Genomic DNA, 22,270 nt, shown 5'->3' with positions numbered 1-22,270 from the left:
TTCTGGACTCGGTCTGAGCCTTAGAAACTGTTTAAGTCAGTACTGTAATTCTGTCTCTAGAAGTGTACTAAGTTGTGACTTTATTTTATCCCCCCCCCCCCCCCCCCCCAGGCATTACTAGCAGTAGAAGGGATAAAGCACTGGGCTCCCCAGAGATCCCAGTGTACAGACTTTTCTGCAGCTTCATCCTGCCTTGCTGAACGCTGTGCACGTGGGGGTGTAAAGGGTGAGCAGCGCTGACTGGGGGGTTTAACAGCTCAGTTCCCCAGGCAGCGTGCAAACCAACCTGCCCGCCGTGTTGCTCTTATCATTCCCTGGTTCTGTAGGTCTGCTTCAACTCCAACAAGATCACCAAGTACCTGGAAACTGCTGTATGTTTCCCTGGATTTGAAGGGTTGGCACGGGAGAGAGCTCTTAGGGGAAGGGTTGGACAGGTGGCGTGGGGCTATGACTGCACTGAGCTTTCAGAACAGGCAGGAGCCACACCTGAAGTGTGTGCTTCCCAGGCATGGGGATATTAAACCTGGCATCTCTCCTGTGGGAATGAATGGAAGTCATCACTTGTTCTTCTGCAACCACAAGCCCTGTGTGTTATCATAGTGGCTTTCTGAGCCCTCATGAGTTAATGTCAAATCTTCATCTGTATTTTGATGTTGCTGTGCCATGGCTCTTGAAATGGGGAAGAAAATGACTTACAAATAATTAAGTCTCGAGACTGAGAAGCTGAAATGAGTTTCAAACACTGGTAGTGGGTTTAAATACGGTGTTCACTCTTCTACCATGGTATGTTTGAGTAAGTGTCTTTTTGCTGTGGATAGACTTTTATCTTCTGGGGGGTTAACGGCATAGGAAATCTGTAGCCCTAACAGTAGAAGGAATGTTGATAGTATGCTGCTGCTTTCCCCCTTAAACACTCAAGAAAACTTGTTTGGAAGTCTGCAGTCAACATGTATGTCCTTATTTTGTGTGTGGTGCCGTGCAAGGTCTGTTTGCTTTTTAATGTACCACGATTGGTCACCACACAACACAAGAGGAGATGTTTTGGTCACTGGGAAACCTGGCAGAAGAGCCGGTTGAGGAAGTAGTAGTCACAGCAACAGCTGGACACAGTTATCTGTGAAGCACATCATTGTGCATCTTCCAGCATTCCGTGGGCAGCCTCCAGTTTTGTCATTCTGCTAGGGGTGATGCTGCTCTTGGGACAGCCCTGAGATGTTGCAGCAAGTTTGCAGCCGAAGTGTTCTGAGAGTATTGGCATAACCACTCCCAGGCTAGAGCCTGTGCTTTAGAGTCCTCCAAGCCTGGTGTGCAGCCTGAAAGGGACTTTACTACACTACATTAGCATCTGAAGTAGCATGTGCACATCAGTTGAAACATCACCCTACCCTGGAATGTTTCAGGCCAGGCATCTCAAAGGTTTAGAACTAATTTAACCTTGACTATATAGAGTAATTCAGGTTGGAAGGGACCTCACTGGGTCACCTAGTGCATAGTGACAGTTTAGTATGAAGGAAGCTCTTCCCTGCTGGAAGTTAAAACTGCATCTAATTGCAGCAGTTCTGGTACTGTGAGTCAAAATAGTTTCAAAGTTCAGGTGATGTAGTACCTGCAGATGTATGTGCTGCTGTAGTATGGATTCTCTACTGTACTGGAGGGTGTTGGGTCTCCTCACAGCAGTGGTGGTTCGTAGCTTTCCTCGGTGCTGTGAAGCCTCAATCTCCCAGCCAGCCCCATACCTTCTGTCCAGCAAGAGAAGCTGTATAGACTGTGCTCTTCAGTAACCCTGCAGGCACCTTGCTGTGACCTGAGTATAGTGGCACTGTTAGGGAAGTATAACTGGAAAACCTCATTTGGATTGGTGGAATGTGATGTTCGTGTAGAGGAACTTAGATTTAGTTTGTGTTTAGCTGCTGGGTTTTGTACCATGTAGTATTTTCAGTTGGTTGGTTTGGGTTGGTTTGTTTTTGCCATGAACAGATACCTCAGTCAGGGTCTCTTAACTTCCATCTCCTTGGAACTCTGAATATTCATCTTACTACCTGGAAGCAGGAAGCCTGCAGATGTGGCTCTAAGCACAGGGAATGAGAGTTTCCGACCTGCTTCGTGTCACAGAAGCCGCTGCAGGCGGACTAGAAATCGCATTAGGCTTGCAAGATTTGAGTCAGGCACAAATACCACTCGGAGAAACCTTTAATGGACCAGTTCAGCACAGTACCCAGCCACTGTAACTTCTGAGCTCACTTCAGGAAGAGGGCATGTGACTTGATGACAGGGGGCAGACAGCTCGATTCGTTCGCAATCTTCCAGTACCTCTCTCTGAGAACAAAGGCAGCAGCTTTGGGCTGGCGCTGCCGGGTGAAGATGCCTTTCTTGTTCCCCAAAACACGGGTGGTCCCTGGAGACAAGTCATAAAATAAAGCAAGGATCTGTGAAAAGCTTTTATATGCCCCACTGTGAACTGCCAGGATGCATGTGCTCAATCAGCTTAGGTGGAAGAGACCTATGCACTTTCTTTGACACATAGTCAGGTACAACGGGGAACTCGGCAGATGTCCTTTGCATCGTCTTGGCAAGATTAACTGAGCAGCACAGCTGCAATTAGCTGCATTTACAGCTGGGAAGTCCCTGACAGCTAATGCAGGTGTGCCCATTAACTTGCTCAGGGCTGTATTTACAGCAGATAGGCCTCTCTTGCCATTATCTCCACCTTGAAATGTGATGATGAGAATGTTGATGACTAACCATGTGACTGTCCTGTCCTTTGGTGGTGTCCAGATCCTCTCTTGGTTTCCACAGAAAGGTGGGAAAGATGACCACACCATTGTAGAGAGACTGGAGCTGCTAATGTGTATGTCAACTTGTCCACATTTTCTCCATCCTCCTATGTGGAACTGATCCTCTCTGTGATGACTTAGCTTTCTGCTCCCTGTATTGGTGCTCTACAGATTATTCTTAGTGGTGTTTCTCTGTCTGAAATTGACTGTTCACCACCCTGACTCTCTGCTGGTGGCATATGACTAACTGGTTCCTTACCAGGTCTCCTGAGTTGTAACAGTTTAATTTCTGTGGCTGTCAGCACTGTAGATTTAATACCCCATGCTCTGTGAATGCACTTAGTAACAGTGGGTGGAGTGTCATGACAGACCATTGTCCACCCGTGTGGCATCTGGTCCTCTGTTGTTTAAACCTCTACCAAGTTAACAGAACTTAAAGGTGCTCTGTCACTAATGGCAGTTGTAGGTGAAATGCAAAGCAAGTGAGGCACATCCCTAACAGCTGACTGAAGCTCTGAATTGAGGAGGGCCAAGGGATGAAGTAATCTGGGTCTGCTCACAAGCTTCCCTGGCATTCTGCCCCAGCACACTGTTTTGTGTCCTGGGACATCTAGAAGCTTGAGCTGGAGAGGATGCATTAAGTACAGGCAGGACCTTCCCTCTTGGCTCTGGTCATGCTGGACTTTGTCACAGAAGCCAGCTGTACTCTTAGTAAGCAGAAGGCCCTTTTGTCCTGCCCTACAGCCCAGTATTGTGTGTGTCATAAACCACTTTAAACTTGCATGGAGGTTGGAGAGCTGTGTAGAGTGTGAGCTTACCTTGGTTGGTCATGAAATCAGCAAAATTCCATATGAGCTCCCCAATCACGTAGTCTTGCCTCTTCTTGTCAAAGACAGAGTGGTACTCTCCTAGCAGGGCTTTCTGGTACTCCTCAGTGAACATCAGAGGTGGATCCTACAGCCAGGAAAAAGAGGTGGCCTTGAGTGAAGGTGACAATGGCAACAAAGGCTTCCACGTGTGAACTTCCTATTTCTTGGGGACCTGCTTCCTGAAGGCAAGTTTACAATGGCTTGGTCTGTCCATTGTCATTGACAATGGCTGTTGGGTGACAATTGGAACTCCTGCAATGGCAGGGGGAAACACAAAGTACAGACCTGGGGCCTCTGGCTTTGCTTGGCATTGCTGCTTTGTCATGGGAGCTACAGGAGTGCCACCTGCTGCTGTGCAGGACAACATGGTCTGGAAGCATTCAAGGCCCGGGTGGATGGGGAGCAACCTGGACTAGTGGAAGGTGTCTCTGCCCCTGGCAGGGGATTGGAAATAATGATCTTCATGGTCCCTTCCAACTCAGACCGTTCCATGATTCTAGACAGTCATGGATGTCCACTCTCCAGAGTTGTATCTGCCCACTCAGCATTGTCTATAAATGCCAAAGTGCAGATCTCAGAGTTTGGTGCTTTTAGTCAAAGCTAAAAACTTCTCTTCAGGTAGAATCTAACCTTTGCTAGTCAGTGGCAGAGCTCATGGATTTTGGTGGAGCAGGATGACAGTCCTGGAGCATTTCAGACACAAGCTACTGCATCTCAAAACTGAGCAGCCAGGCTCAGTGGGACTGAGCTCCTCCTTCAGTTTTGCTGACCCTCTGCTGAGCCTTTTTTCCACCTCAGGCATCTCTAACACTCACACTGTGAAGCCCAGGCACTGAGTCTGCTCCGTATTCACTCTGGATGATGGGTTTTTGGTAGGTTTTATACCAGTTCTCAAACTGTGCTGTGAGTTGTAGTGGAATAACTTCCAGATGGCCTGAGTCATGATACCAGGAGAAGTAGCTATTGACACAGATTACATCCACGTAAGGAGCCTGCAGAAAACAAGGTGAGAGTTTTGTCACAGTCCTCACAACCTCCACTCACGAAGCTAAATCCTCCTTTTGGTTCATTTGATCCAATTCAGTTTTGGTGCATGTAGGACAAAGTCTTCCCTCCCCCAACAATGCTCTTACCAGGAAATAAAGGGATACATGCAGGAAGCTAATAGGAATACTCGTTACAGAATTAGGGAGTCACAGCAAAGAGTTAGGCCAAGATCAAAGCTAGGCAAGATTAACCCACTTCATCCTCAGGTTTGTTAGAAGGTTTTGAGTTTCCAAGATGTCTCTGGCTTGCTGGTGCATTTGGATGTACTTTTGCAGTATTGGAAGGTGATGATCAAGTTAGTGGTCAAATATTTTGACTAGCAAATTTGTGCATCAATGGTGCAATACTTAAGACTAAGCATTCTGCAAGTTCTATGCCATTTCTACCACATGGACAGTATGATACAAGGGCCCAAAGCCCACTCAAGATTCTAAGTGATGTTGTCTGTAACTTGTTCAATGTTCTCTTAACATGTTTTGTAATAAAAAGAAAATAACTCTAATGTCACATCACAGTGTATGAGATTTGTTCCTGGGTGTTGCTTTGCTGTGTCTCCTCTCAAGCCAGTCAGGACACACTTGTGGGGGTGGGATGTCACAGACTGCCTGCCTCAGGAAAGCACCAGCCCAGAGCTGATCCCTGCAGGGCTCATTCCAATCTAAGGCCACAAACTGGGGGGGGTCTTTTTTTGCTCCTGGGGTGGAGAGGAGAACAGAGTTTTAATTTACAGAAGGCTATCCCTGCTCAGTGCAGGACAGCTTGAAGGAAACACCAAGTGGAATCTGTAGTGAGGGGATGTGGCAGCATCATGTACCTCCAGCCTCTCCTGCCAGAGGTGTTTACTGTGCAGCAGCAAGCACAATGAAAGTAACATTGAACTACCCTGGAAACAAATCTGTTTGAGATTTTCAGTTCATGCCATGGCCAGTGTGAGGCACAGACAGCCAAGGATGGGTGCCTGTGGGCTAGTTATACAGCTCCAGGACTGTCATTATGAAACTGGAAGAGCTTTTACGTTATTCAGCCTCACTAGACAGCTGCCAAAGCAAATCTCGAGCAGTTTAAAGCAGGAATTAAAGCAAAGCTTCCTTCCTTTAGACTTCCTCAAGGGTTGTTAGTATTTTAAAGAGGTTTAAGCTTTGGTTTAATTGCAAGTGAAAATCCTGAGCATTAGTACACACAATCAATCAAAGAGCAAAGCCTGGCAGTGTTCATGGAATCCAGGGGTCTGTTGCTGCCTGCTGCACTCAAGACAAAACTCCTCTCTTACAAATATTTTTTTCAGCTGGCCTACTCCAGGATAAAGTGCTTTGTACCAGAGACAAAACTGAAGTTTGCTTCTGCCTCTCTAGCTCCAGTTAGCTTCAAGAGGTGGGGGTGGAAAGGACTCTAAAGCAAATGACAGGAGGACATTTACTGCATGAACTGGAAAGAAATCTATGAATGAAACTTACACCAAGATCGAGGGCATAATTGGCATCTGTCACATAGGTTACAGGTCTGGAGGGATCCAGAGCTTTAGTGTGAGCTATCACTGTCCTGTTTGCAAACAGTAAAGCAAGAGTTCAGCAACAGCATGGAGAAGCACAGCCCTGTTTCCCCAAGCTCTCTGTCCTTCCCTGTCTCCCCCTCCCCAGACCCTGGAGCTGGTTTGGATGTAGCAGAGTGTTTCTAATTAAATGCTGCAGGATACATGGGGATTGGCTGCTATCAAGTGCCTGCAATTCCAGCCACTTTTGCAGGAGTATCATGGCAAAGCTGCTTGCTGTCCCACCTGAAAAACAGAGCAGGATAGAATTCCACCAAACACAGGCATGTTAAGTTGGCTGCTGGTGACAGCAGCTTGTAAGCTGGACAAGGGACTGGGTTTGAAGACAAAAATGTATGAAGGGTGAAGGAAAATTCCTGAACAGCTCTTGGGATATGTTCATGCAAAAGCACAAGGCCCTAAACAGCAGGCAGAGCCCTCAAAGACTGGCTGCTCTTGAGGAAACCCTGAAAAAGGGGAGATGAGACACAGAATGGGAGGGGCAAGCTCTGCTGCTTCCTCAACGTTGTAGGAGAGTGGTTGGCTCATTCTGAAGATTAAAACTTTACAGTTACCACTTAATGCACCTATAGCTACTAGGGACTTTACAGAAACCACTCCTGACTATCCAAAGCTTAAATCTCTTTAAAAATAAAACCAAGGGGACTGCAGGGACTCGAAGCAGTGGCTTTGGGGTGGGATGTCACAACACCCTGCAGGGCAAATAGCACTAACTGAGGAACCTCGGTTCAGAATTAAAGGCCAATTATTTTACAGCTTTGCTGCAACTCTCAAAGAATGTAGCACTCATCTTCTGCTGGTGACAAGGAATGTCCTGTTCCCACCAGCTCTGCTTTTGCATGACCTGTAGGTCAAGAGGAGGCGCTCAGACCAAGTGGACTCCTTGTAGTTCTGCAGAACTTCACTGGTTTAGATACAACAGGTTGAGACTGCATCTGGGAATACTGTTTCAGGGTTCCCTTCTCTGTGCCATCCCAAAGGAAGATCTGCCCAGACTGAAGCCTCAGCTCTGTGTACAGCAGACACACTTACTTGAAGTAAAAAGCTGCTGGGGGCAGCTCCGATGCCGGCTCGTTGGCTACTGACCACATCACAACCGAGGGCCTGTTCTTATCCCTGCGGATCAGCTCCTCCATCACAACCAGATGATGCTGCAAGGACTTGTTCCCAAAGCTCTCACTTAAAGACAAAAAGAAACAAGACCTGGTGAGGCAAGGGTATAAAACCCATCTCCTTTGCCTTTCCTTGTGAAAACTCAAGACTCTGAGGTGTGTAAGCACAGCTGAGCCTTGACACCGAAGAGGGCTTCTGCCCAAAGCCTGCTGCACAGGTCAGGGCTGTGCTTTGGGCTGATGGATCGAGCCAGACCAAATGACACGATGGCCATGTGGCAAAACACCCTCTGGTTGCCCAACCTCACTAGGCACGTGTGGTGCAAGGGCTGATTTCTACACAGAGCAAAGTACTGCCATTATCAGGACATCGGCACCGCGGGCTGGGAGGGGATGCTTAGGAAGCAGCTCAGAGAGGAACACGGAAACATGGGGGAGGGTCTTTAGAGCTTACGGCAGTTTGATCCCCACTGCTGGGCTCTCATCTATCACTACAATGCCATAGGCATCGCACAGGTCCATGATCTCCTCGGCGTAGGGGTAGTGGCTGGTGCGGAAGGAGTTTGCTCCCAGCCAGCGCAACAGGTTGAAGTCCTTTGCAATCAGAGGCCAGTCCAGCCCTTTGCCACGGATCTGGGGGGGGGGACAAAGAAATCGCAGCCCGTCACGCCCGTTAGATGGGCATCGCTCCCCCGCTCAGTCCCAGGCTGTTTCCATGCACCACGCACCACCTCTTCCCCGCACTGTTCGCCTTTCTGCGGGGCACTGCCACACGCACACTCTGCCCCCGGGGGTCGTCAGCTGCCGGCGCTGCTGCTGGCTGCTGTTCGGAGGTGAGGTGCCCTGCCCGGGCCGCCCTCTCCCTCCCTTTCACAGGTGTTCCCCATGAGGCGGACAGGGGAGAACAGTTGGAGGAGGACCCCGTTGCGGCGGGGACCTCCCTCAGAGGAGAGCCCAAGGCCAGCAGCACCGCGAGGGAGCGGCGCCCCCAACCTCCGAGGTAAGAGGGCGGCCGGGGCTGGAGCCTCTGGCAGGGCTGGAGCCTCTGGCGGGGCTGTGGCGCCGCCATGTGGCCGGGCTGCGCCTCGCAGCTCTCCACGGCTCCGACCTCTCTGCCGCTGTTCAGAGCATTTCCCGGCGCGGGGAACCTGAGAGCCGCTATTTCTCACTAGAAACCACGGCCGAGGATGGGTTAGCTCCTCTGCCAACATACCATGAGCCCCGAGAGGGATGTTACAGCTATGGCAGGCCTTGCAATGTGTTCCCTTAATGGCAGTAAAAGTACAGCCCAGCCCACCTGGCAGCTCCAAGCCTTAGGGAAGGGTGCGAGGAAAGGGCCACTTTGAGTGGCGAGGGGAGGCAAGAGCAGGTGCTGCAGCACAGTGAGAGCTGGCATTAGATGCCCCTGCCACGGGTGCCACACTTACATCTGCATCTTCGTGCTTGTTGACACCATGGAAGTAGAAGGGCTTGCCGTTGATGAGGAACTGCGTGCTGGTGACGTGCACGGTGCGGATGCCGACCGGCAGCACGTACACATCCTCCAGCAGCGCCCCGGCCGCCTGCGCCTGCAGCTTCACCTGCCGTTCCAAAGGCAAGATGCAAGTGACCTTCGCAAGGATGTTCTGTCCTCGCTCCCTCCTCTCTGTAAGGCTTATCCTGACCACTCTTCCGCTGCCCAGCCCTGCCTCAACATGCCTGCTTCTCACTGCTGCTTTGGCTGCTTCTTGTGGTCCCTCCCCAGGGAGGGAGCAAGGGCTGACTAAACAGAAAATGGAAATCCCAGCTGGGGAAGTAGAAGGATGAAGAACGAAGCCTGGATGACCCTGCTGAGGCTTGTTCACCCCAAAAGCTTCCATTTTTTTTCCTCTTACTCATTCAGGACATGTTATATCCCCAGTCAAGGTAGTGTTCACCTCTTCTGCCCTGCACCTCAACACCAGACAGTGATTGAAAGGTCATCTCCTCATAAGAAATACAAAGCTGAGCCCCTGGAAACTCAAAGCAGCTCATCTGCCCTAATTTCTACATCTTCATGTCACTACTCATCTTTAACTCTTCCAGCCTTGTGCTGTTGAAGCTGAACTCTTCTCTTACAGAGTAGGAAGAAAGCTCATTGCATGGCAGAGCCTGTGGAAGAGGTTAACAGCCTGCTCCTCAGAGATTCTACTCTCAGCTTTCATGGTAACTTCCCCCTTTTATTGTCTCAAATGGTCCTTTTGCAGTGGGTAGCTTGGGCCCTAAATGTGAAGGGCAAGCATGCATACACTCAGGGCATGTCCCTCTCATCACTAACAGATCTTTCAGTTCAGCATCCAGGAAGCTGGCAAAGTTCAATTTGATTACTGTGTAATTAGCAGTGGCACTCTGGTCACATCACCAGGATCTGTGGGAGGAGAGGAGTGCAGAAGAAGGGCCATATGGCAGCTCCTTAACTCTATTAGACAGTCAGAGGGAAAACACACAGGAAGGAAGAAATGTCACTGTTACCTCCAAGGAGTAGAGGTATCCAGGGCTCTCGTGCATCAGATAAGGCCACCAAAGATTTGGGTTCAGGACTTTCAGCTCTCCTGCTGGCTCATCACTTGTAGCAACCACTTTCCCCTCTTGGTCACGTAAACTCAGGGACAAGGAGTAGAAACTGCTGCCAACAACTGACACCTGATACTGCACCAGCGCTGGTTCAGAGGAAACAAAAGACAATCAGAGACTGCCACGAAAGGCAAAACACAGGCATTAAATCTTGGAGAGTTTTCACATAAAGCAGCATTAAAAGATGAGGGAGATGTAGAACAACAACAAAGTGGCAGGAGTTGAGGGTATGAAGCGTGGCCCACTGCTCTTGAGGTCCAGAAAGCTCCAGCAAGATCTGTGTATCGCACAACTCTGCTGCTTAGAGAGAACCCTGCTTCAAGTGGCAGGAAGAGTGCCCCTGCTGAGAAACTCTACTTTGAGGAACACCTGATCACCCTTGCACAGATCTCTTGCAAGTAATTCCTTTTCCTTACTGCTTCTGAGCTCTCTGCCTTATTCTTGCAGCTGATAAGCTGTGCAAGGAAGCAGCTCAGGTTCAAGAGACCGCCACTATGAAACAAATTCAATCAGACTTTCACAGGCTATTTTCTCTGCTGCACTTGTCATCTCCATTTGGAGCCTGAGGTAGCTGCTGTAATTGTTCTGGACCTACCAACGCTCTCTGATGAAGTAGTTGTCACAGTAATATCATCTATGTAGACAGAAGGAGTGGTGTAAAGCACAACCGGGCGATGGATTCCAGCATAATTAAAGAAATCAAACCTGATGTTCTGTACAAAATAGTTCTTGGGATACCTGAGTGAGCAAGACAGGAGAAATGGCTGCATTATGGTTCATTACACAGCAACTGAGGGCAGCATATGGATGCTAGCAATGGCAAAGGCATGCAATAAGAGATGCTAGCTGGTAAAACAGGATGGATCTAGCTTTCAGCAGTGCTGCTGCTGCTACACTGAAGGGGACTGCCAGTTAATAAACACCTAACCCACTGAATAGGTTTGGTCCTTCAGGATAGCTGGGATGTGCAGTTTCCAGATGACTTCAAGCTTCTCAAACCTGCCATTCCTTCAGTTTAGCAAACCACTTAATCTCAGTCCCCTGTGTACAAAACAGTTGCAGTAACTCAGCGCAGAATCCTCACAACCACCAAAGCTTAACCTCCTTCCTGCTCAGCTGATCAGTCTCAGCACAGATACAATCCAAGGCTTTTGTACATTGCTTGGAGGGTCTTACAAACCAGCAGCTGAATAAATTCCCACTCCCTCCCCCCTGGGACAAGCTCAGCAGTACAGCACTGCAGCAACTCACCTGGCTTTGTCACTCATGTATTGAATTGAGCCTGGAGGCAGAGTGTGGGGTGTCAGAGTGTTGTTGAGAGCGACAGTGATGCGGCAGGGGATCCCTGGGCTGCCCTGGACAATGCTGCTTATGTCTGCTTCGAAAGGGAGGTGGCCCCCTTCATGCTCCACAACTTGCACTCCATTGACCCACTGCAAGAGAAGACACCCATGAGCCCAAGAAGCAGGAGTATCAGGCTTTTGTGGTGAGCACAGCAGGGAGAAGCAGAGCAGCCCAGCAAGAGGCATGTGGGCTTCCCAGTAACACTGGACCTTGTTCTGAGCTCTTATTCCTTGAGAGCTCAATCTAGCAGCCCTTCCTTTGTGGGGAGCAAGGTCTGGGTCAAGTGTCACTCAGAGATACTGTTCTGGGTAGATCCTGTAGCAGGGACATGGTTTAGTTAGTAGCTCTGATACTGGAGGATCGGAAAGGAAACATCTGGGAAGCACGGCCACGTTCTTGGCTGGCACAAAACAGGCAAGAGTTAAGAAAACTGATTGTAAATCTGGACAGAGGTGTGTCTGCTGAAGAAGTCAGAGGGCAGATTTCAGTGCAGCATGATCTTGGAAACACGCAGCCAAGCTCCCATGCAACGTACCACGATGGAGTAGTAATGGGCACTGCCGAAGCGGAGCACCACTCTGGTGTGGTCGTCCTGCAGCCAGCGCAGAGGCAGCAGCACCTCCTTCTCGTACCAAACCCAGCCAATGTAGTTCTCCAGGCTGGGGTCTTGAGTGATGTCATTGAAGCTGGCAGGCACAGGCATGTCAATCACAGGACCAGTCTGGCAGGAATTGTACAGAAAGGGAAGGAACAGATAATTAACACAAAAAATGTTTCAGTGTCCTGGCTGTCCAACCTGTACTGCTGGAGGTGTCCCCTTCCACTGAGAGCCTTGCAAAGTCTTTGCCAAGGGGAAGTACTTGGGAAACCCTGTTTAGAAACTGGTGAGGTTTGTCACAGGTCCTATCCAAGTCCTACTTAATATCAGGCCCAGGAACCTGCCTGTTCCTACAGCATGAAGCTGCTCCTGGTTTTGTCAATGGCTGTGGTATTGCAGAACTGTTGTTGTTTCAGCCTGGGACTTCCCACAAAGGGCAGTTTCTCCTGGCTCTAGCTGTTTGGTGAGTGATGCTGGTGGTGTGGTGTCAGTGAACTGGAGCAGAGTGCTGCTTGTCAGGCTGGGAGCTGCAGCAGAAAGATGGCAAGAGTCCTTGATATTTTGGGCCAGATCTCCCAGGGAAGCTCTGTGGCAACTGTCTGGGATGAGACCAGCATTTCTGACTCCCTGAAATCAACATAGAGGCTGTAGGATTACCACAGAGTCAACTCACTTCTAATGTAAGGACTTTAGGCAGATGGTGTCATAGTGGTAAGTGGATGCTGTTGCAAAACAAAGTTGTTCATTTTTAGCACCTGCTGTGCTCGTGATGTTGCACAAACGAGCACTGCAGCAGCTTCCCCTTTCCTAAGGAAGCCTTTCCATGGAAATTTGGTCTCACTGGGGTGAGGATCATGTGTGCAGCTGAGTCAGCACTGAACTGTACCAGCAGTGCAGAGAAACTCAGCACCCATATGAGACATCAGAAAGTCCTAGGATTTTCTAGTATCTGATACAGGATACAGGTGGCCATAGTTGTGTGTCCCCTTCAAGGAGATTCTCTGATGTCTAAGCCTCCCTTTGCAAGGAGTCCAAGATTCCTTTCTTCTGGCAGTCCCTACACAAAACTTCCAAGAGAGTTGTGTCCTTCAGCTTATCTCCTTCCACAACTGGCAAAAACCTGGCCAAAGATCTTAAACAGAAGTGAAGGACATGTAAATGTTATGCACAGGACACATAACTTCTTTCTTCAAGGCAATGGTGTCGATTTCATAATGGTTGTCAGTTACACTACAACTCGTGCAGCCCTAACTTGGCTACTTTGGAATAAATAATTCCAACTAAAACACCAAACAAATAATTCCAAAGTGCCTTTCCCAGGCTTGTTTTTGTTTGCTGTGTGCTGCTGACACAGGTGAACGTTGTGCAAGGGTAGGCTGGGGTTTGCAGCGCAGGGACAGCTGATGGTGGCTGGAGTTAATTCAGCGGCTTCCTGCCTTCGGAGCAGGGATAACGGGAGAAGCGGGACAATCGGAGCAGCGGGATAACGGGAGATGTCGCTTCCTCGGGTGCTAATTCGGAAGCAAACCCTCCGCAGCCAGCCCTCTGCATGGCGACAGCCACTGAAGGCGAGGCGGGGGGCAAAGAGCAGCCGGTTCCGCCAGCCCGGTGGGGAAGGACGGGGCGAAACGGTACTGCGTGGAGAGGAAGGAAGACTGGCTCGCAGCTGGGGCCCTTCCCGGGTGGGCATCACCCCTCCGCCGCCTCGCCTTGCCCGGGGGTAGGGGCATCCCCTGCCCGCACCCCCGCTCTCGGCCCCTCGGTACCTCCCGGAGCGGCTGCCGGTACCAGCGCTGCACGAAGCCGGCGTCTCTGCCCGGCGAGAAGTCGGCGCGGAAGCTCCAGAGGCCGCCGAGCTCCTTCCGCTCCCGGGACGGGGTGTCCCGGGGGTAGAGCATGCCGCCCGGCGGGGCCGCCGCCCGCCCCAGCGCCAGCAGCAGCAGCAGGCAGCCGGCCCCCGCCATGCCGCCGCCTGACGCCCGCGCCGCCATCTTGGCTGTGGGCAGTCCCCGGCCGCGGGCAGGTACCGGCGGGGGCCGGGCGGCGGGACAGGACCCGCCCCGCTGTGCCGGCGCTGGCGCGGAGCCTGCACGGCGTGTCTGCCCTTTCGCCACAGCCTCCAAGCAAAGCCAGCAGCAGCCTGGTGTACAAAGCCGCGCAGGGGCTGGGCGGCGTCCAGGGCCGCTGGGTGTATTCATTTATTTGCTTCCTTTTGTTTATTTCAAAGTCACTCGTTGAAGCTGGAGGGCAGGATGCTATTGGGACTGATGAGCGGATGGCACCTTAGGGACAGGCAGGAGGATGATGCCTGCGTTAGAAAACCATCTGGGAAGCATGGTAACATCGCCTGTTCACAGCACATCACTCAGAACAGCCTGAGGAAGCAAAGACGACAGGGAAAAGTACCCCGGGGGTAGCAGAAGATGGTCAAGCCATCAGACCCCTAAGTATTTCCCCAAACTTCACGAGGGCTGAGGAAGAACACGGGACAGGAGCTTCAGTGAACAACAGACACCCCAGTGTTTATTAACTCCAGATTAGTGTGATAGGCACAATGCTGCATGCACGGGATCTCTCCCCACACTCTAAGCCTGCTCCTTCAGCCTCTTCAGAATCTCCCTCAGCTGCTCAATCTGGGTGGACACACTGCTCTTGGCAGTCCCACCCACGGCTGTGTACTGCTCCACGCTGTTGACAACGTTGAAGACCTGGGAGACGTCGCTGCCGATCAGGGGGCTGGGGAGGCAGAGAGAAGAGAGGTCAGTGGAGGGAGCTGGGTGCTGCTGGCTGGCTTGACATGCTCACTGCCTGCAGAGATGGGGAGGGAGTGGAGGTGGAGCCTTCTCCTGTCAAGGGGAAAGGCCTCCTGCAGCCCTGCTTCTGCACTTCTAGTGCCTGAGTGCAGCCTCTTGTGACAGATCAGAGGCAGCTCCAAGGGGAGAAGGAGAAGTGCAGAAGCAAACTCCTCAGAAGGCTGGTGAATCATAGAATACATAGAATAAACCAGGTTGGAAGAGACCTTCAAGATCATCGCGTCCAACCCATCAACCAATCCAACACCACCCAAGCAACTAACCCACGGCACCAAGCACCCCGTCAAGTCTTCTCCTGAAAACCTCCAGTGATGGCGACTCCACCACCTCCCCAGGCAGCCCATTCCAATGGGCAATCACTCTTTCTGTATAGAACTTTTTTCTAACATCCAGCCTGAACCTCCCCTGGCGCAGCCTGAGACTGTGTCCTCTTGTTCTGGTACTGCTTGCCTGGGAGAAGAGACCAACATCCGTCTGTCTACAACCTCCCTTCAGGTAGTTGTAGAGAGCAATAAGGTCACCCCTGAGTCTCCTCTTCTCCAGGCTAAGCAACCCCAGCTCCCTCAGCCTCTCCTCCTGGTGGCTGCAGGTCAGGGCAGGACTTTCTTGCAGTCCCTCCCATCAGCTGCTGCACATGCCCCCTGGAACTGAATGGTGCTGATGTCTTCCTGCAGAGTTTTCAGGCCCAGCAGCAGCAGAATTGGGACTCAGGCCAGGAGGATTTTAGGATGCTGTCTCGCTCTGGGATTCTGGGGAAGGGCACCACAAGGAGGTGTGTACAAAGGGAGATTGCTACCCAGCTGCGAGGGGAGCCATGGCAAACAGTGATACAAACCTGATGCTCTTCAGGTCATCCAGGCTGAGAGCACTGATGGGGATGCCTTTAGTCTCGGCGAGGTGGACGGCCTTGCCAGAGGCCACGTGGGCTTGTCGGAATGGCATCTGCAGTGAGAAGCAGAGGCCCCAGTCAGTGACCAGGCAACTGGGGTGTTTGTCAGAGGAGAAATGGATGTGCTCCCTTGTTTGGCTGGCTTGTGTTCACTTAGGGGAGTGTCATGTGAATCCAGGTTTGCTGACCCAGACTGATCATCACCTGGGGACAGAAGAGAAGGCCTCATCTCAGGCCCTCACTGAGCAGCACTCTGCATCCAAAGAAACCACAGCTCCCAGTCTCCCTGTGATACTTACTCCTTTACGAACCAAGTAGAGAGCCAGGTCAGTAGCAAGCATCTCAGGGCTCAGTGCCTTCTCCATGTTCTGCTTGTTGATCTGCAGAAAGGAGGGTCAGAGCAAGGCATTATCAGCAGGGCCTCCTTAGGGACATGTTGGTGGTCATGGTGAGGGGACCTAACTGGAGGGCCCTGCCTCTGAAAGGACTCTCTGACCATTGCAGCAGCTGATAGTGGGGCCTACAATGAGCTGTCATCTTAGGACCAGTCTAAAGATCTTTAAAGTGTGTTACTCACAGAACACCCACTCCAACCTTGTTCATCAGAGAGAGACTGAAACCTCACCTGGAGGGTAGAAATCACTCCAGTGGCAACCTGGAGCACAGCATTCAGCGTGTCCACAACATCAAAGACAGCTTCTTTATCCTCCTATGTAAGAAGAGGAATGGAAATTCCTATTAAGTCAACCTGCTGCAGCCCAAAAGCCCAACAGCCAGAGCAGCTGTGCCACCCTGGGGCTCCTGCTATGGCTGGGTGTCACCTGCAGTATACAGAGCAGTGGCAAGCAGCCAGTGCAGTGGCCAGGCTGCTCAAGAGCAAATCATTGTGTCTGCTCAGAGGGCTGCTGTGAAAACTACTCTCTCTTTTACACCTCTTTTACATCTCTCTTACCTGCAGATCCTTGTTGTAGGTGCTTGGCAGCCCTTTGAGAACCATGAGAATAGAAGCCAGCTGCAGAGAGAAACAGGTAAGGCAGTTAGTTCCAGGAAGAGAAGGACACTGCCCCAGCACAGGTTCAGAGCCTGGAGTGAGCACATTTCTTTACAGGGAGGGAAGGAGGAGGAACATCCTTCAGGCCTGCCTGAGCCATTTCCCCAGCCCACTCCTGCCCTTGGCAGGCTCACCCGTCCAAACACTCGTCCAGCCTTGCTGCGGATCAGTTCCAGGCTGTCAGGGTTCTTCTTCTGAGGCATCAGGCTGCTGCCAGTGCTTAAGAAAGGTGTGGAGTGTAAGGAGAGCAGGACCCCAGTCCCTACAGGTTCAGGTTGTGCAACCTACTGGCCCAGCCCTCTGAAGCAACACCGAGGTTCCCCTTCCCCAGACACCTTCCCAGGGCATAGGGAAGCAGTGAACTGCATGTGCTCAGTTTCTCATGTTTCCCACAGCAAAGCCTTTGGTTTTGCAGTCCTGTCTGGAGCTACCATGCCAGAAGGCTTCCCCCTAAATCCCTCCAGAGGTGGCATCAGTAGCCAGGCTAAGTGCTGCTGTGACCTCAGAGAGGGAAGGTTGTGCCTGTGCCACCCTGAGAGAGAGGAAATCTGTTAGTACTACAGTCCTGGCTAGTCCAGGAAAGGCTTTGGCAGCATTCCCAGCAGAGGAGGAAGTTCCCTCTGCCAGCACTTGCTGGGGAGGAGTGTCTGTGAATGCAGGCTTGGTTGAGCTGCTGGAACCAGAAACCAGTGATTGTTACTGAGGAGCAGTCACCCTAAGGCTGCTTTCTGCCAGCCTCTTTTAATGCTGTGTTGGCTGCATACGCAGGGAGACCCCAACCACTGCCTCACTCTCTCAGGAGGGGATGGCTGAGGAAGGGCTCTGTGCCCAGAGTCCTACCTGTAAGCATCAGATAGGGTTACAAATCCAAACTCGCTGGTGCTGTAGATGATGAGATCTTCAGCCATCTTGCTCAGGTGGATCATCAGCAGGGTGGCCACAGAGAGAAATTCCACTGCAGGAAATTAGGAGGTGAAAATGTGCTTCTTTTTGCCTGACAAAAGAGCTTTGGCCAGACTTAAACATGAGCAAACAGATTTCCTGTATAATTACTTCCTAGTGAGGGATTTCAATGCACTTACTAAAGGAGGTCACCTGTAAAGGTCTCAGGTGCCTGCCTGTTGCAGGGGTTGGAAGAAGTGTTTGAGTTGTACTTACCCACAAAGTCTCTCTCACTAACAGCATCCATGCTGTTCAAGCTGATGGAAGCAAAGTCCAGCTCTGCAAGGAAGGTGATGGACAGAGGAGGTCAGGCTTGGCTTGTCTGGAGCTTAAATGCAGCAGGGTGCCCCACTATGAGCACTTGAGTAGTTCCAGGAAAACAAACAAGCTGAGTGGGAACTGTGTTAACCCCTGGCAGCCAGTATGCAGCATGCTGGTTCTCTTCATGCTCCCTACATTCAAGCACCTGCTGTCTCACTCCGGGATAAAATCTTCTGGCTTAAAGAGTCCTTAGGAGCTACCTCCCACCCCTGAGCAGCAGATCATACTTCTCTTTGTTTGATTGTTTGGGGTTCTTTCCCCTCCCACCCCATGGAAGTTTTTGCAACACATCCAAACTAACACCAGGACAAAGTATCAATGCTTCCCTCCCTCCTCGATGTTCCCAGAGCTCTGCCCCTCAGCCACAGGGAGACATTTACCACAGCGCAGCAGCTCCCTGTCAATTTCCAGCGGGTTGCCAGCCAGAGCACCACTGCCGGGGAGAAAGCAACAGAAGTCATGCACGAAATCCAGCACCCTCCAAGCAAACCTGAGCTCTAGCAGGCAGTGAGACACCTCTCACAGTATCACAGTAACTAAGGTTGGAAGAGACCCCAAGGATCATCAAGTCCAACCTGTTCCAACAGACCTCACAACTAGATCATGGCACCAAGTGCCACGTCCAATCTCCCCTTGAACACCTCCAGGGACGGCGACTCCACCACCTCCCTGGGCAGCACATTCCAATGACGAATGACTCGCTCAGTGAAGAACTTCTTCCTCACCTCGAGTCTAAACCTCCCCTGGCACAACTTGAGACTGAACACTTCTCCTCCCCCATTCATGTTGGTGTCACACAGTGTGAGGCTCAGCAAACTCTGAGCTCTGGAACAAACCAGAAGGTCTCTTCTAGAGGAGTTTTGCTTCATGAAGGCTTTGAAGTTGTTACCTTCAAGAAGGGAGAAGAGGAGTGTCCCTGTGGTGAGAGACTTCCCTTTGGAACAGTTTCCTCACTGATGAGAGGTGCAAGGCTTGCACCCTTGCAGCTCTGCAGTGCATGGTACACAAATCCAAGCGGTTCAGGGGATGCAAAGATCTGCTCCAGCCATTTCCCAGAGCAAAATAAGGCCCAAGGAGTACAGAGAAATTCAACTTCACCTTCCCAAAGGCAGGACATTGATCCTCCTCTTCACTTCCCCCAGACGCTCGGAGTCCCGGGTCAGAGCAACGGCATGGCTAGGAGAGGACAGGGGACAGGGAGCACCTGAAGCCTGGAAGTGTCACACAGCTCAAGAGGTAGGAATGGCCAAAGGATGGAGTGTACAGGAAGTCAGCTCCACAGACCACTCACTGCTTGGCTCCTGGCTTGGACACTCCACACAAGGAGTCCCTGTTCCAGATTCCAAGGGTGGCTCTGGTTTGTCCCCACCCACAAATGTCCCCTCAGAGAATGATGCTCTTCTAGGCTCAAGTGAGCAGGGCCCCAAGGGTGAAGAAGGCTTCCTCCAGCCAAGTGTGAAAGGTGGTTGGTTACCTGAGCAAGAACTGGCTCCATCTGATGGGCTGAGCTTTCTGCAGGTGGGTGTAGCCAGGCAAGATAACATCAATTTCTCTGCATGGGAAAGGAGAGAAAGAGCTATTGGGGTGCAGGGCAGGGGCAGGTACCCTCCAGGGATTCCTAGCAAGGTGGTGAAGGGAACTCCTTCAGCCTGCAGCTGGCCTCTCTCTTCCTCTCCCTGTCCCTTTTCAACCTAAGCACACTGGGTTTAGATCTCCTGACCTTCCAGGGGGCTGTGGCTGCCCAAGGCCTCCCTGGAAAATGGGCAGGTGCAGCAAACCCTCTGGAGCAGGCAAAGATTCCCCAGTCCCCAGATGGTTTGGAGTGTGGAGTGTGAGGAGGAGAGCTAGAGAGAGAGTTACCACAGCTGAGCTTTTCTCACACACAGCCACTTGAAACATGCTCAAGTTCCCTCCTCCTTCAGATGGCTTTGGAGCCTTCCAAAGCCTTGTGTGCACCTCCACCCTCAGGTCCTGTGCTAGGATGCAGTGGGGGAAGAGGAAGGGCTCTGTGATAGGAACTGGGGGGGAGGAGGGGCTGCTGCCTTTGCCTGTGCTGCCACACACTGCCTGGCTGCAACTTCCTCCACAGGAGACCCTGCTGCTGCCCTGATGGTGTCAGTCAAAGAGCAAGCCTCCAAGCCTCCTGCCCCAGCAGGGCCAAGGCCATGGATGTGGAAAAGGACTCACATGGCAGCACGTTCCACCAGGGTCTTGATGAGCTGCAGGAGGTGAGTGGAGATGATGGAGAGGGAATTCTTCAGGAACAGCTTCAAGTCAGTCACAACCTGTGTGAGATTGGCCACAGTCAGTCAGAGCAGAATGCAACAGACTTAGGGAGTGGCCACTTGTGCTGCCAAGGAAACCCTCCCTGTGCTGTGTGATGGGGAGGTGCAGCTCCTCTCATCATGTGGTCATCTTGGTGTGGTGGTGTCACTAGGTCTTGCTCCCCAGGAGGAGAGCCAAAGGCTATTGTGGTCTGAGGTCTGCTGAGGTGAGGGGTGGGAGGAGTCCCACGCAGCTCTGTACATACCTGGTCATTCCTGCTTCTCCCAGTGTGCAGCTTCCCAGCTACATCTCCAATCAGCTCCTGAGGACAAGAGGAGGGTTTCTATCAGTGCCTCTGGCCTCTAAGCAGGAGCCTCCATGTGAGCAGACCTCCTCCCTGCCCGGAAGGGACTCAGCTCTGGGATCCTGTGAGTAGCCATGGGGTCTCTTCTGGGGAAGGGCAAGTTTGGGTTCAGTGCTTGTACAGTGCCTCTTCCACCAAGGGGGTCTTGGAGACACTTGAGTGTGCCCCTGGGGCTTCAGTGCCACAAGGTCCAGAGGACTTTCCCAGTGGGAGAGAGGCACAGGCAGGTCATGCCAGGCAGCTCTAGCTACAGAGGAAAGGGAGCAAGAGGTTAGAGAGGACCCAAACCTTTAGTCTGCGTTCGTTGGCAGTGTGGATGTCCTCATCAGTTTGGGTCACCACAAAGACTCCTTTAGACCATTCCTCAGAGATCTGCAAACATCAGCAGAGACACCAGTCAGCCCCCACTGGTCCCCTGCTGCAGGTGGGGCTGTCAGTGTCCCCAGCAAAGACCAACTTGTGCCATCCCAGTGGAAACCAAAGTGTGGCTCCAGTCCCAGGCAAGCTCTGGCATTCCTGTTCTTTCAGGCCTGGGCTGGCTGCTTGCTCTATCCTGAGAGTGTCTGCTGCACTTGATGGCATCCATCTCTCCACCCATGATGGCTCTGCAGCTCAACTGGGCAATCCATGTCTGTGGTTTAGGCCAGCAGACCCTTTCAGAAAGCACCAGAACACCTGCCTAGCTCTAAGGAATAGGTCATGAGGACACTTACAGATGGTTCTTAGGACAGCAGCTCAGGGATGCTACTACAGATGTTGTCACTTAAGCAACCATTCAGTTGAAGGAAATAAATACCTTTTCCAGGCCACTCAGGATCTTCTCCAGCTCAGCTTTAGATAGGATCCCAGCCTTCTCCAAGGCTTTGGCATAAGCCATGCTCCCCTGGATATCAACTTCAGACAGTCTCTGATCATAGCTAATGGAAGCATTGAGGATCTCCATGATTGGATCTGTGCTTCCACTGAATCTTCCTCCCCAAAGTTTATTCCCCTGAGAGAGAGGAAGAAGCAAATTAAATGGGCCTAATAACTTCAGTTTAGGTCCTGTGCACTATCCAATACCCAGTGATCTGTTTATTCAATACAGAGGCTCAGCTGTGTCACTGCAGTGTAGAAGCACCGAGCAGGTGGCTCCTGAACTTCAGGACCTTTGGCAAGTACTTGAAGAGTTGGAGACCATGTCACTGTCACCAGAATTTAGCCCCTGAGCTGTGAGATCTGGCTCAGGAATCCTCCAGGATACTTCACCTCTGCAGGACTCTGCAAGGAGTCCTTGAAATTAAGACCAGGAGTTAAGGTGCAAGAGGCAGCTGCAGGTCAGCAACCCTTTGATAGCCTTTTAGAGGGGAGAAGAAGCAAAGCAGTCAGTAGGAAATGTCAGTGAAAGCCAGTATGCTCCAAGTCCTTTTGGGGTTGTTGAGCTAACAGAGGGATGTTTCTTTGACTGACAAAGCTGTGGGCCAGCACAAGCCACAGGACAAAAATGTCTGAAGCTACCATGTGAAGCCTCTCCAAAGCCCATGATATGCTTCCAAGCTTTGGCATGATTAGGATAAAACTAGTTAGGGTGCAGGGTACAGAAAGGGAGGTCCTGGATACTTTCAGCATCAGAAATGTTCAGGGGGAAAAAAAGAAATCAACAGAAAAAGGTTTTAAAGTGGATAGAATCATAGAAAGAAAAGTTGGTTTTCCACCCAAAGCAAGATTCACATGGTAAATTCAAACACTTGAATGTGTCAC

The 22,270-nt window shown here is 51.3% G+C and overlaps 2 protein-coding genes across 2 annotated transcripts; both read right to left on the bottom strand.

Moving 5' to 3' along the window:
• Nucleotides 1-1,957: 1,957 nt before the first annotated feature.
• On the bottom strand, nt 1,958-13,866 carry GUSB (glucuronidase beta). The gene is made up of 12 exons (XM_054166622.1): nt 13,652-13,866; nt 11,823-12,008; nt 11,195-11,376; nt 10,539-10,681; nt 9,842-10,029; nt 8,779-8,931; nt 7,806-7,984; nt 7,272-7,418; nt 6,145-6,229; nt 4,459-4,635; nt 3,593-3,728; nt 1,958-2,395 (listed from the first exon to the last, which is right to left on the bottom strand). Exons 1-12 carry the CDS (start codon nt 13,847-13,849, stop codon nt 2,238-2,240), a joined length of 1,932 nt encoding a protein of 643 aa, XP_054022597.1. The 5' UTR covers nt 13,850-13,866; the 3' UTR covers nt 1,958-2,237.
• Nucleotides 13,867-14,385: 519 nt separating this feature from the next.
• LOC104302818 (argininosuccinate lyase) lies at nt 14,386-22,052 on the bottom strand. The gene is made up of 16 exons (XM_054167003.1): nt 22,028-22,052; nt 21,327-21,574; nt 20,819-20,902; nt 20,432-20,488; nt 20,089-20,186; nt 19,376-19,453; nt 19,000-19,077; nt 18,282-18,334; nt 17,797-17,859; nt 17,479-17,593; nt 16,773-16,857; nt 16,540-16,599; nt 16,213-16,296; nt 15,887-15,967; nt 15,534-15,640; nt 14,386-14,621 (listed from the first exon to the last, which is right to left on the bottom strand). The coding sequence occupies exons 1-16, from the start codon at nt 22,050-22,052 to the stop codon at nt 14,471-14,473; spliced, it is 1,467 nt and encodes a 488-aa protein (XP_054022978.1). The 3' UTR covers nt 14,386-14,470.
• Nucleotides 22,053-22,270: the final 218 nt, after the last annotated feature.

Source organism: Dryobates pubescens, chromosome 13 (genome assembly GCF_014839835.1).
Source record: "Dryobates pubescens isolate bDryPub1 chromosome 13, bDryPub1.pri, whole genome shotgun sequence".
Taxonomy (NCBI): Eukaryota; Metazoa; Chordata; class Aves; order Piciformes; family Picidae; genus Dryobates; species Dryobates pubescens.
This window is presented reverse-complemented; position numbering and strand designations above follow the sequence as displayed.

Excerpts from the sequence above, each read along its gene's own strand:
- GUSB (XM_054166622.1), bottom strand. The coding sequence starts at position 13,849 with ATGGCGGGGGCCGGCTGCCTGCTGCTGCTGCTGGCGCTGGGGCGGGCG. Across the intron at positions 12,009-13,651 it reads ACCGGCAGCCGCTCCGGGAG|ACTGGTCCTGTGATTGACAT; the intron begins GTACCGAGGGGC and ends AATTCCTGCCAG. Across the intron at positions 3,729-4,458 it reads CAGTGCCTGGGCTTCACAGT|GATCCACCTCTGATGTTCAC; the intron begins GTGAGTGTTAGA and ends TCCTGGCTGTAG.
- LOC104302818 (XM_054167003.1), bottom strand. The coding sequence starts at position 22,052 with ATGGGCTTTGGAGAGGCTTCACATG. Across the intron at positions 16,858-17,478 it reads ACCCTATCTGATGCTTACAG|CACTGGCAGCAGCCTGATGC; the intron begins GTAGGACTCTGG and ends ACCTTTCTTAAG. Across the intron at positions 15,641-15,886 it reads TCTACTTGGTTCGTAAAGGA|ATGCCATTCCGACAAGCCCA; the intron begins GTAAGTATCACA and ends TTCTCACTGCAG.